General features: G+C 45.2%; 1 protein-coding gene across 1 annotated transcript in view; it reads right to left on the bottom strand.

The window, feature by feature from the left end:
* LOC111926057 (uncharacterized) overlaps positions 1-12,079 on the bottom strand; it is a 30,835-nt gene extending 18,756 nt beyond the window's left edge. The window contains exons 1-3 of the mRNA XM_086875764.1: positions 11,718-12,079; positions 1,373-1,432; positions 74-164 (exon numbers count right to left, since the gene is read on the bottom strand). Of these exons, the coding sequence (XP_086731890.1) occupies positions 74-164; positions 1,373-1,432; positions 11,718-12,047 (481 nt within the window). The 5' untranslated portion in view covers positions 12,048-12,079. The remainder of the gene's footprint in view (positions 1-73; positions 165-1,372; positions 1,433-11,717) is intronic.
* Positions 12,080-12,450: the final 371 nt, after the last annotated feature.

The raw sequence follows: 12,450 nt of genomic DNA, 5'->3' as shown, positions 1-12,450 counted from the left end.
TTTGACATATTTCATCCCATGTTATTATTTGGTAATATGCATCAGATAAGAGAAGAATCAGATCTTTTGTTACCTTCTTCTTCTTGAAGTTTGTCTTTTTCCACAGAAAGCAGATCTTTTGACACTTCCTTGTCTGAGCACTGACTTTTCCTCTTCTTCTTAGGCTACAGTATAGAGGAGATAGAGAGCAGAAAGATAAAACAAGTATTTGTTACATTTCATCCGGAATTAAAAAAGAGTCAGGGCAGTAGTTGCAAAATGGAGACAACCCATGATACTCAGAGAGAGTAAGGGGTTGCTGGAATCTCTTAAGTGTGTGCAAAAGTCTTCCTGAGCAGATTTTATTGCAAATTCCAAACCAATAAACACTACTGCTTTGGACCTACAAATCTTATCTGCTAGGTTAGAAAGTTCACATTTTAATTCAGATACCAGCTCTGTAGTAGGATTTGCATTCATTGTTCCTAAGTTCTAATGCACTTCCTCTTAAGGAGGAAAGTCTAAAGTATTTACCTCCTTTAAAATCAGGAATGCTATAATCAAGAGTTAGGACCCTGCCAATGCTTAACAAAAAAACCCAGCCCCCTCCTCCCACCCCCCACCCCCCATTTCAAAGCATGGAACAGCCTATTTTTAATGAAAGTATCTGTAGTTTACGCTAATCTGAAAGGGCACAGGAGTAGCTGAGGCTATTTTCATACAGCTTGATGAAACAGTAGAACTAATCTTAAACCATACATTTTGAATGTTCTAGTTTAAAGAGTGATTTTTGGCTTTTCCAAAGTGGGAAAGCCCTGCCAGAAATATAGCTCCGTGCCCAAGCTCAGGGACAGCTCCTCACTTAGAATTACAAAATCACAGAATGGTTTGGAAAGGACCTTAAAGATGATCCAGTTCCAACCCCCCTGCTATGGGCAGACACGTCCCACAAGATCAGGCTCAAAGCCCCATCCAGCCTGGCCTAGAACACTTTCAGGGATGGGGCAGACACAGCTTCTCTGGGCAATTTGGGACTTTCTGGAAAAGCATTGGAGGCTCTTTAAAGTATTAGCCTCTTCCTCCACACCAGTACAAGTGCTCAAGGTAAAACCCTTAAACAGACCCAAGGAAATGTCCCTGCTAGAGCTGGAATGGAAATACAGGAGATTCCAGCACCCACTTCTGGGCTTGGATGATGGGCCCATCCCCCTTGTGGTGGCAGTGACAAACTCTACAGTGTGGCTGTGCCAGAAAATAACATGCTCTTATATTCCTGCATCATCTCTTAGGTGCAGCAAACCAAGGAAGAAGAAACTACCTTAAAAAAAGGAACATTCTTAAAACAACTGTCTCTTGAAAGATAATATGTAAACTCTAAAGCTCTTGCTGGTACCTTGAGGAGCTTTTTCTCTCTGATGTTGACTGATGTGATAAGATGGCCATTCACTGGAATCTAGGAGATGGACAAAAAAAAAAAAACCAACACATTATATACATATACATGCATGTGTGTTTATGTGTAAATATATATATAAATACATTTATTTAAATACCTTCCTATGATACATATAATAGTCTGAAAGATACAGCTAAGCAACCCCCTGTACAAATCTGGGCTAGAATTTGTGGCCTTGTTCCAACTGGAGTAATTTATTCCAAATTAATTAGTGTATGTTAAGCCTTTATGAATGTAAATCCGAAAACTCCACAAAGATTTATTCCAAAGCAGACATATTTGTGGTTTATCATAAGATTTGTCCAGGATCAAAGTTGTTTTTCACATAGGGTAAGCCTGTCTTTAAAAAATCAGCATAGACATGAGAAGGCTTATTTTAATTCTTGTTTACCAGTTGGGCTGGACCTTATGTTCCCTCTCAAGTCTATCTGACCAAGTGAAAGAATAGATTTTATCCTGCCTAGATCCAGTAAACAATAAATGTTTAAGGACTTACAGTTTAATTAATGTCTCAGCTGTCTCAGAATTCCCTGGCAATTGCCAGCCACCAGCCACAGGGATGGGAGGGTGTAAATCCACAGCTGAGACAGCAAGGGCTGTGCCAGCAAAGGCCACTGAACACTATGCAGGGCCAGCAGCAGCCAAGACAAGGCTGAAGCTCCCTCCACAGGTGCCTCTGTTTCCCCCTGACACACAGAGCAGCTCGTTCCTGGATGTATGGCACTTCTCTGACTTATCCAGGTTGCTCTCCTGGTACAATGCAGCTGCTGTTCAGCATTGTCCAGGCTTCCTTCAGCCCATCAGACCTGTTGGGCTGCCCAGCTGAACCCACATCTCCCAGAGGGGAGCCTGACTCAGGCTGTCACCCTAATCCCTGATCCATCCTCCTCCTCCTCTGCCTGGGGCAAGGGGATCCCTGGCAGGTGAAGGCAGCCCTGCCTGGAGCAAAACCCATCTGATCCCTGTCATTCAGGTGCCCAGTCCATCTGGGGAAGGGAAGCCAGCTGATGCTTCCTCCTGTCTCCTCCCTCTCCCCACTCTCACAGGTCATCTCTGTCCCTGAGACACCGTGGCAGTGATTAGTGACCAGCAGATAAAATCCTGTGGGTGACTGCGCACGTGTCTCCCCCTCAGACCCAGTGGGGCTGCAGTCCTTCAGACTTTTAATGGTCATCTCTGATATTTTGGGGATTTTAAAGCAATTTTTCACAAGTCTCAGAAAGTTCTGAAGTGCATGACAGGCACCTGTATGCTGGCAAATGCTTCGTCCCTGGAAGTGTTTGCTTGAAATTCCAGACCAGTGACAAGCCCATGGTGGACGTGGACCCAGCAGGCTGGTGTTCATCCCAAGTTCCACAGTTATTAGGAGAGGAAGCCCCAAAACTGTGGGCTTTGCACACAGACAATACTGATTCTGGGTCTTCCAGTAAAACATCACAATAGCAGGAGGCAAAACCCCTGCCTGTTATATCAGTAATTCCACCATCTTCAGATTATAACCTTAGTCAAAATCTCCTTTGTCTCTCTCAGCTGTCAAATGCAAACAATATAATCGTTTACAATGATGTTATTCTGAACACTGGTAAAATAATTACTTCTCTGTTAAAACACAGCAACATTTGTTAGTAGCTAGCAAGGCTGAATTGTTTTTTTCCCATGGGCAGTCTCTTCTAAGACTCTCGAGTTCATTTACTAGGGGCACTCCATAAACCCCACCACAGAGAAAACCAATTTCCACCTCCTGCTCTGCTTAAGGGAAAAACGGTGCTCTACCTGCAGCAAGGAGGGAAGCAGCCTCTCACATAAAATGTGGAATATAAAATACAGAACCAGGGGCATTTTGGTGAAAATTTGAACCATGTAGATATGGAAAAACTTGAGGTTATACTATTCTTTTTTTCTCAGCATATTTTTCTGTCCTTTTAAATGTATGAAAATACAGATAGATTTTGTCTCAGTGGACAATAATTTCTTTGCAATATAGAATCTTGGGGCAGTGACTTTCCATTAAATGACAGGGAACCTCATGAAAACTAAATTTTATCCAGTGAGTCCAAGAAGAGATGATTGGGGGAAGCCAAACAACAAGAAAGTGGAATATTCCTTCCTGATGTCATCAAACCCTGGTGATTTCCCGGTTTTCATAATGAAATCTTCACTGTTCTCTACAGGCTTTGCAAATGGACCTGCCACGTGAAGGCACTTTGAGCAAGACTGCCACCATGGGCACAGAAATAGCAATACCAGCTTAGGAGGCAAAGAAGAGGATGCTTTTTTGCCTTCTTTCAGACGCACACAGATAAGAGGATAAGAGACATCCCACCTCCTGTTAGCCTCTCTTTATATCGAGATGCTTCTGCAAGCACGAGGGACTACAGGCAGAGACAAGGAAATGTCAGGATTAAGGACATGAAACTGCCTTCCTCCCCCAGGCTGGCTGAAGCCCGAGGCTGTACAGAGCCCTCACATAGGCAAGGAGAACTCCAGAAGGAAAATGTTGAGTGCAATAGAGGATATGGGGAGATGCAAACTGTATTGGCTCCGACAGACTTGTCTCAGCTGGGGCAGGATCATGTTCCTGGAGCTTCTCTCCATATAAATGACAGTAAACAAGGAGCTGGAAAAATTGCAGCACTTTGTTTTAGTGCTTTGCCAACCTGACTGCTGCGTACTTTTACCAGACAAGCACAACATTTGCTACTTAAATGGTATTTCACCTGCTGGACAAACATCCCCCTCTCTCTCCATCACTGACTAGGAGGTTAAATATATATTGTTGACAGTCATTTACTATGTCCCAAGGGTCTTCATGATGACTGAGAGGCTATTCAGCCCTAAGTGCCCACCTGGGACTCCTGAACCTTGTTGCTTCCTCCTAAGAGCAGCTGAAAGCAAAAAAATACCAAACCTGACCACTGACTGATGCTCAGCATACATCCTACCACTGTGGTGATGCTCTTCTTTCGAATCTGAAATATCTCCCACTTCTCTGCCATCCTTCAGTAATACCAGCAACTCCCTTCCTTTCATCACCAAGAATTTTTACTGAGTTCTACTTCCTTTCAGTGGAAATGTATTATGTTAGCCTGACCTTTTGTATTAAATCCTGCCCTTATCCAACCCTTTTTCAGGCAGTAAGCTGGCTGTGTGGCTGAGGAACCCCACCCTACCCTATTCTTCCCTTTTGAAGCCCTTAGGGTAGGGGATTAGTCATGCCTCTTTATCATGCCATTTGGCCACTATGAAAAGGGAAAAGGAATTTTCATTATTTTATTTCATTTAACCTAATGGAATCATTAAAGAGAAATTAATATTGTCAGGGGAATTTTTTTCTTAATGAAAAATGTAGTTTTGTATAGGGCAAACACATCTAAATCCACCACATTAAATGACTATATTTAAGTGCAATTCCAAATACATCAAATATATGCAGAGAAACAGAATCAGGACTTTTAGTGGAATCAGACTTAGCATATTAATTTCTACTCACATTCTGTGTAACAATAGAAAGATTATTTTTAGTTCATGGCCATTTGGTTCGTGACCCAGTGGAACAGGATTTCCCCCCCACCCCCGTCTGTTTTTCCCTTTTTTATGTAACTTAAGGTTATATTTCTGATGATTGTTCTGAAACTAACAATTTCTGTTTCTCTTGAGCTACTATTTAATTTATTTTATGCTGTTAATATAGTTCTACATAAAGTCACAAAGAAAGGAGGCAAAGTCATATATCTTCAAGTGCTAAAAAATACTGGGTTTTGTATATAAACCTTGTATTCAAAGCCATAAAGCTGTATGCCTAGAGACTTACCTTTATGCATTTCAAAAGTTTTGTTAGTCATTTTTATAAAACCCAACACCTTTGTAAGTGTCTATCAGATCAGACAGCCTGTTTTCACATGTCAGTGCCACCAACTGGTTAGAGGATTAATTAAAAATTATGTGAACATTGCCTTTAGGTTCGCTAACTGCTCTTTGTCCCTCCTGGGGAAGGTGTTTAAAATTGCCTTCCTTAGGAAGGCAGGGAAAGGTTTGCCCAGTAGAGGGATACTAGGACAAAATAAACTCAGCCTATGAAACCCAAAGGGAGCTATTTTATGCTTCACACATTGGAAATCAGGGAATTCATTTAAGAACATGAAAAAAGATTCAGAAAATTGTTCTCAGCTACCACTTTCAGAAAACTCAAATTAAGTGTGTTGGACTCTAGAAATGAAAGGAAGCAAAACTACCCCATTCTGGCAGGGGGTCTGTGAACACAAAACCATTTCCAGATTTAAGAAATACTTCAATTAAATTGTTTCTTAGTGCTCATTTCCAGTGAAAAAAAAAAATGGAGCTTTTTTTCACTTTATGTTACAACACAAGAAAACTGTGGTGGATTTAGGCCAAAAGGCAATACTGGTATGACAAAAGTAACACCAACATGCACTAAATTAAAGTAAGGGAGGGCGTGGGAGAAAAGAACAAAAAGAAAAGGACTTTCTAAGCAGGGCAATAAATAACCTCCCTTAAACGTGCTGTTACAACGGAACAAGGTATGACTGCACTTTTCAGCTTTCCCAGTAGATCTTCAACAAGCTGAAAAGTGAAGAGGAAATCTTCATCCCTCTCAGAATCCTCTGGAAGATCTGGTCCTTGCTCCCTACACTGCATGCTCTGAGTCAGACTATTTGCAGCACCACTTGCAGTTCACTGTTGGCTCTCTGCAGGTGGGTTCTTGTCTCCTGTGCACAGAAGCTGGGGCTGGAACACAGGGAGAGCAAACCCATGTGCTGCTGCAGCCAGACAGGGCTCACACTTCATCCACAGACAGAGAGCAATCGGCGAGACAAACGTGTTGGGAAATAAAGCAGTGCTGGGTTTCATTAATTCTGATTCAGAGTTTCATAAATGGAAGCAGACATCCTGGCCAGTCTGGCTATGCCACATGATGATGGACTTTGCTCTGGGTGACCTATTCCCTAAACCAATGGGAACCAGGTGAATTGTCAGAGGAGAAAGGATGGGGGTCAGGCAGAGGCAGAGGCCATCAGAGAAACAGGAAAGTACCAGCTGCAAAGAAAATCACTCATTCAGTTATAACAGCCAGAGAAAGGATAACACAATGGCAATTTCTGCTCAGGTGACAATGGAAAACCAAAAAAATTTTGGGTTTGTTAGCAAAAGAAACTGAGTGGCTCTCCACACACAGCAGAAGGACATAAAGGAACTTCTTTGGGACATGGCTGCTCACAACATTACAGACTTATCTGCAAAGGGGAGGGAAAAGAGAGCAGAATCCTGGGTTTTGATCAATATTGTAAGTACTAATAATTTTATTGTTAATAGTTGTCATTGATATGAGGCAATACAAAGTTTTCCCTGGCAAAATCACTTCAGACAAATGTGTTTCCATAGGAAAGAAGAGTCTGTTGGAAAGGAAGATTACATGTGAAACACATGCAGTGAACAGGCAGAATTATATGAGAACTACACACCAAGAATATGTCAAATTTTCCCCTTCCTTTAGGGAACCTAACATAGAAAAGAAAGGGGCAGTTCTCCCATCAAATGGATGCTCCAAGAACCTTGTGGGGAAAGATCTGGGCCATCAGCACAAAAAACCCATTTGTCTGCACGTGTTCCCAGGGATGAAGTTGCCCATAGGAACCCTTGAGCACAAACACAGGTTGATGACAAGGAGTGAGAGGCAGGACTGCATATGTAACCATTCATATCCAAAAGCAATTGCATGAGAAAATTTAGGGAAGCATCCTTAAGATGATGGTGCCTGCATTACATGTCCTCCTGCTGGCCAGCCCTCCCTGCACACACGAAACCACACAGCAGCCATAAGCACAAGGACCTGACACGTACCTGCCTCGGTACCAGCTGCTCTCATCATCAGGGGAAAAAATCATATCTGGGGAAAGAGCTTCTGCAGCATGAGTAGATTAAAACAGTTGTGAGGAGGGATGAAGAAATCAGTTTCCTGGGATCTTCTATTCTGATTAATTAGAGCACCATCTCAACAAGGGATAAAGGCTCCATTTTAAGGAGGCAATTACCAAACTCCAACACCTTCCAAGATACTTTAAAAATCAATTCTCTTCCCAGATAGCTGTGTAAAAATAATTGTGCAACTGTGTTGCATTGGCATGAAAAATACTGTGTAACTGAAAAGGTAAAAGAATAAGTGTATTTGCAAAACTCTGGAGCTGAAGGGATGGATCTGTAGTTCTGGTACTGTTAAGCAATCCTGCAAGAAGCAGAAAGTATCTCCAGTTTATAAAGACACTACAGAAACGCAGAAAGCTTTCTTTTGGAATGTATCAGCACATATTTTTAGAAACTGCTTAAGGAAGATGATGCCACTGCATTTGTAAAAAATGCTCTTCTTTACAACTGAACCAATTTGCAGAACAGCCCAGAAACTTTGAATAAACACAAACCCCCAACTCAACAGCTGTCCCATTCAAATCAGTTGGCTTCCAGCAAGTCTCATTAGCAATTTCCCAAAATTAGGGAAAAGGCATCTTGAAAAAGACTAAACACTCTCAGCATAATTTCTAGAGGGTTTTTTTGGGTGTGTGTGGCTGTGTGACAACAGCCAGAATGTAACTTGTTTTGTTCTATGCATATTGAGATCACATTCCAAATGTGCTTGTATGATTGTATGCAGACCATGTATCCACTGGAACAAAGTGGTGGGTGAGAGGCTGGACAAGACCATGTGCTCTCACAGCCCAGAAAGCCAAATGTGTCCTGGGCTGCAGCCAAAGCACCAGGTGAGGGGGGATTCTGCCCCTCTGCTCTGCTCTGCTCTGCTCCTGCAGGGCTGCATCCAGCCCTGGGGTCCCAGCACAGGAAGGATGTGGAGCTGTTGGAGCGAGTCCAAAGGAGGCCAAGTTGATCAGAGGGATCTCTGCTATGAGCACCTCTGCTATGAGGAAAGTCTGAGAGAATTAGGGTTGTTCAGCCTGCTAAAGAGACTTCAGGGTGGCTGTCCTGGTTCTGGACAGGACAGGGTTCATTTTTTGGAGAAACTGTGAGGGGGCATGACCAGGACCTGGAGCTTATTCTATCCCACCTTACAGGCATTGCCAGAGGTGCCAGGGGAAGGGCTTCTCTTTTGGGGAGAAGTGGTTCCTTCCAGTCTGGTATTTTCTATTGTCAAGGGGTTTTTGTGCAAATAATTTCTTTTCTTGTACCCTCTGTCATTAGTATTATTCCTGTTCCTGTTTGTTTTCTTATCTCATTGCTGTTTCCAGTAAATTGATCTTATCTCAGTTTGTGATCTTAACCTGTTGTGCCTCCAAGTCTCAGCTCCATCCTGCTGCAGGTGGGAGGGGGAAAGCTGGGGAGCAGGAGGGAGAAGCACTTGGAGAGTCTTGGTGGGAACACTAAACTGGGGACTACCACCTAAACCATGACAGTGATCCAGCTGAGTCCTTCCAGTACCTGAAGGGAATTTCCAGGAAAGATAGGGCAAAACTGTTTATCAGAGCATGTAGTATGAGGACAAGGGGAAAATAATTCAAATTGAAAGAGAGGAGGTTTAGATTAGATATTAGGAAGAAATTCTTTACCAGGAGGGTGGTGAGGCACTGGCACAGGTTGCCCAGGGAAGTGGTGGGTGCCCCATCCCTGGAGTTGTTCAAGGACAGGCTGGATGGGGCTCTGAGCAACCTGGTCTAGTGGAAAGTGTCCCTGCCCACAGCAGGGGAGTTGGAATTGGATGATCTTCAAGGTCTCTTTCCAACCCAAACCATTCTTTGATTCTATGAAATTTTGTTTGCCAGACTTATCTCACATGAGCTGTTGAAGCCGCTCCATGTGGGTCTGACGGGGCACCGTGGCTCCGGGACAGTTCCTGCCTGCCCATTGCTGTGGGGAGTGGGGACACACAAAGGGAGGATCAATCCTACATCATCCTGCAGCCAGGTAAGAGCAGATTTCATGGGAAGGCAACCTGACAGCCCACCCATGGGGCAGCAACTGGGAATCACTGGCAAACATGCATTCCCAAACTGAAAAACTAATTAACCACCTAGGTTCTTTTAATTAAGATCTTGACTTATCCACCACTCCAGGATATGCAGACGTTTGGCTGCTGGGATGTATCAACACACCTGAGCACTGGAGGCAATTTGTGTCTTGTTTTGTTCATACCTCAGCAGGCAGCAGAGAGGGGCTCCCATCCTGTAATACCTGCACACCCCATCTCATCACGTTGGCTATGTCTATGAATGGGAGACTGTTATTAATGACACCTCTGCTGCTGCTTTGGTGGAGATTTTCATATGCAAATTTCAGCATATCAAAGGTGTTTGGCTGTTCTGGCATCCTAGCATCAGCTAAGTGCCAAAGCAGTGCAGTGTTTTACACTTAAGTAAGGAGATAAATTTTTTGCCTCAAGGATATGATGTTCCAAAGACAGAGAGAACCTGATGGGAAATGACAAGGAGCAGTGGAGAAGGCAGGGTGAGGAAAGGGCAACAAAAGAGACAAATAGAGATCTTTAGGATCTTTTAAGTTATTTTTCTTTATCATCCTCTTCTCATCCTCCACCTCCTCAGGACCATGTTTTCCATACTCTGCACAATAATCAGTGGGTCTCATATAGAGGATGATGCTGCTGTGGAAATGCAACTGCTAGAGCCCAGTCCCTAAAGAGTAGGAATCACTCAGCACTGGAAAAGATGAGATTAATGGCAGAAACTGCACATGACTGTAAATAAATTTATCTCTTCAGTTTATGCCTCTTCTTTGGTTTCTGTTACTTAGGTCTGTGAGATGCAGCATCTCTGACTAGAAGATATCTATTCATATCAGTGCCTTCAGCTGATTACCCTGCCACCATTACAGCACCTGGACTCTCTCTGACATATTTCTGTTCATGAAGAAACAAGACCTCTTATTTTATAGCACACATTAAAAAAATCCCTGCAAATTCATTTTGTTTGTCTTTCTCAGAAATGAGACCTAGGAGATAATAGTAACAGATTAAACAATAAAGTGGGTGTCTCCCCTTTCTGTCCCATGGTGCCTCTGGTATTGGTGGCTCTGGAAAATTTTCATTCGTTCTGCAGGCAACTCAGGTTATCTAGTATTGATGATTATAAAGGTATAATACAATTGTTACTGAAATCCCTCTTCACCCCTTGACATTGGCAGCTCTGTTCAGATTGCTTTTGGATTTAATTGTTCTTTACTAATTCAGGGGTACTTGTGCTGCCATTCTGCTCTGACTGATGAAAGAAAAAATGCCCTAAAATGGAATAGCTTCTTAAAAGGTAACTATAATACAACTAAAAGCTAAAGCTTCCATGGCAAAAGAATGAACTCTTCAAAACAAGCACTAAAATTGAAAGCCTGACACATTTATATTCTTGAGAAACAAAACCACTTATTTTATAGCACAATTTAAAAAAAAAATCCTGCAAACTCAATTTGTTTGTGTTGCTCAGAAACGAGACCTAGGAAACAATGGTAACAGATTAAAATGTTAAAAAAAGCTTGATATATTAATTTCAAGTACATACTTACGTTTGGTAAGTTATTCTGAGGGGCTTTACTTTTCATATTGCAGTGCTTTGGTGAAATTGTTTTCTGTAATTTACACTGAGATTTTTGGCTACAGACAGCTTACAGCGTGTCAAAGCAGCAGAGCCATGACAATGTCATACAGAAACTTCAACACTGTGCATCAAACCAAACTCACAGCATATATTCAACAGGGTGGCCATGGTCATCGGCTCACAGCCACGTATTAATGCAATCACACTTGATTTGGAGTAAATATACATAATTAGCACATCGCATTAACACCGTAGTATGAATACTATTTTTTTATATTCCTTCTTAATATGACCGACATTAACTGGAGTTTTTTTAATTCCTCGCAAAGAGGATAAATCTCGTTTGGAGTTGTGCTGTCAGACAAAACGGCGGATGAAAAGCCAGTGCCAGCAACCCCCCGCCAGGTGCCCGGGCAACCTTGCACTGTCATCTTGACGGCACGGCAGGGTTCGGGGGGAATGCCGAGCCCCCGAGCCCCTAAATCACCCCGGGAGCCCCTAAATCACCCCGGGAGCTTGGGGACGGCGCATCTCTGGGCGGGACGGGACGAGCCGGGGTGGGATGGGATGGGATGGGCTGGCAGCAGCCCGGTGGGGCCGGGCGCGGAGGGTGCAGGGCTGTTCTGTGCCCTGGGAAGGTGCCGGGGAGGGAAGAGGGAAGGATGCTCGTCCCGTCGCGGGGAGCGGGCCAGGCGCGACACCCCCGCCACTAACCTTACCTGTGCCGTGCGCCTTTGTTCCTCCGGCTGCCGCGCCGGCAGCGCCCCGGCCGCCCGGCCGCCGGTCCCCGCGGGGCCACCCTCCTCCTCCTCCTCCTCCTCCTCCTCCTCCTCCTCCTCCTCTTCTTCCTCCTCCTCCTCCTCCTGCTGCGCCTCCCCGGCGGCGCGGCGGCGGGGGTGTCCCGGCGCTGCCCCTCGGTCCCGCAGCCCCCGCAGGACGAGCAGCGCGGCCGCGGCAGCCGCCAGCACCAGCGCCGGCCAGAGCAGCGCCAGCAGCCGGCCCGGCAGCTCCCCCGCGCCCAGCGCCATCCGCGCCGCCGGCCCCAGCATGGCCGCGCTCCTCCCGCCGCTCCGCTCCGCTCCCCGCGCCCCGAGCGGCGGCAGCGCGGCCCGGGGAGCGGCCGGGGCGGGGCGGGGGGGCCCGGGGGCGCGGACACGTCGGTGCTTACGGGAGCCTCGTGGCGAAGGGCGGGTGCGCCGTGCGGGGGGGCGGGAGTGGGACCCCGGGCGCGGCCGATCGCTGGTGCGGGGGGAGGAAGGGGTTAATGCACGGAGCGCGTCTGCCCCGCGGGGAGGATGAGAGTGGAACGCGATGAAAGGTGAAGGCGAGGCGAAGCAGCGGAGCGGCAGCGTCGTTTTGAGAGCAGATGTTCGGCCGAGGATCGGGGTGCGCAGGGATGCTCACAAGTGACGCTTTTCTGCAAAATCCCCCAGTCTAGACAGAAGAGTCTTT

The sequence above is a fragment of the Cyanistes caeruleus genome, chromosome 2 (assembly GCF_971803275.1).
Source record: "Cyanistes caeruleus chromosome 2, bCyaCae1.hap1.1, whole genome shotgun sequence".
NCBI lineage: Eukaryota > Metazoa > Chordata > Aves > Passeriformes > Paridae > Cyanistes > Cyanistes caeruleus.
This window is presented reverse-complemented; position numbering and strand designations above follow the sequence as displayed.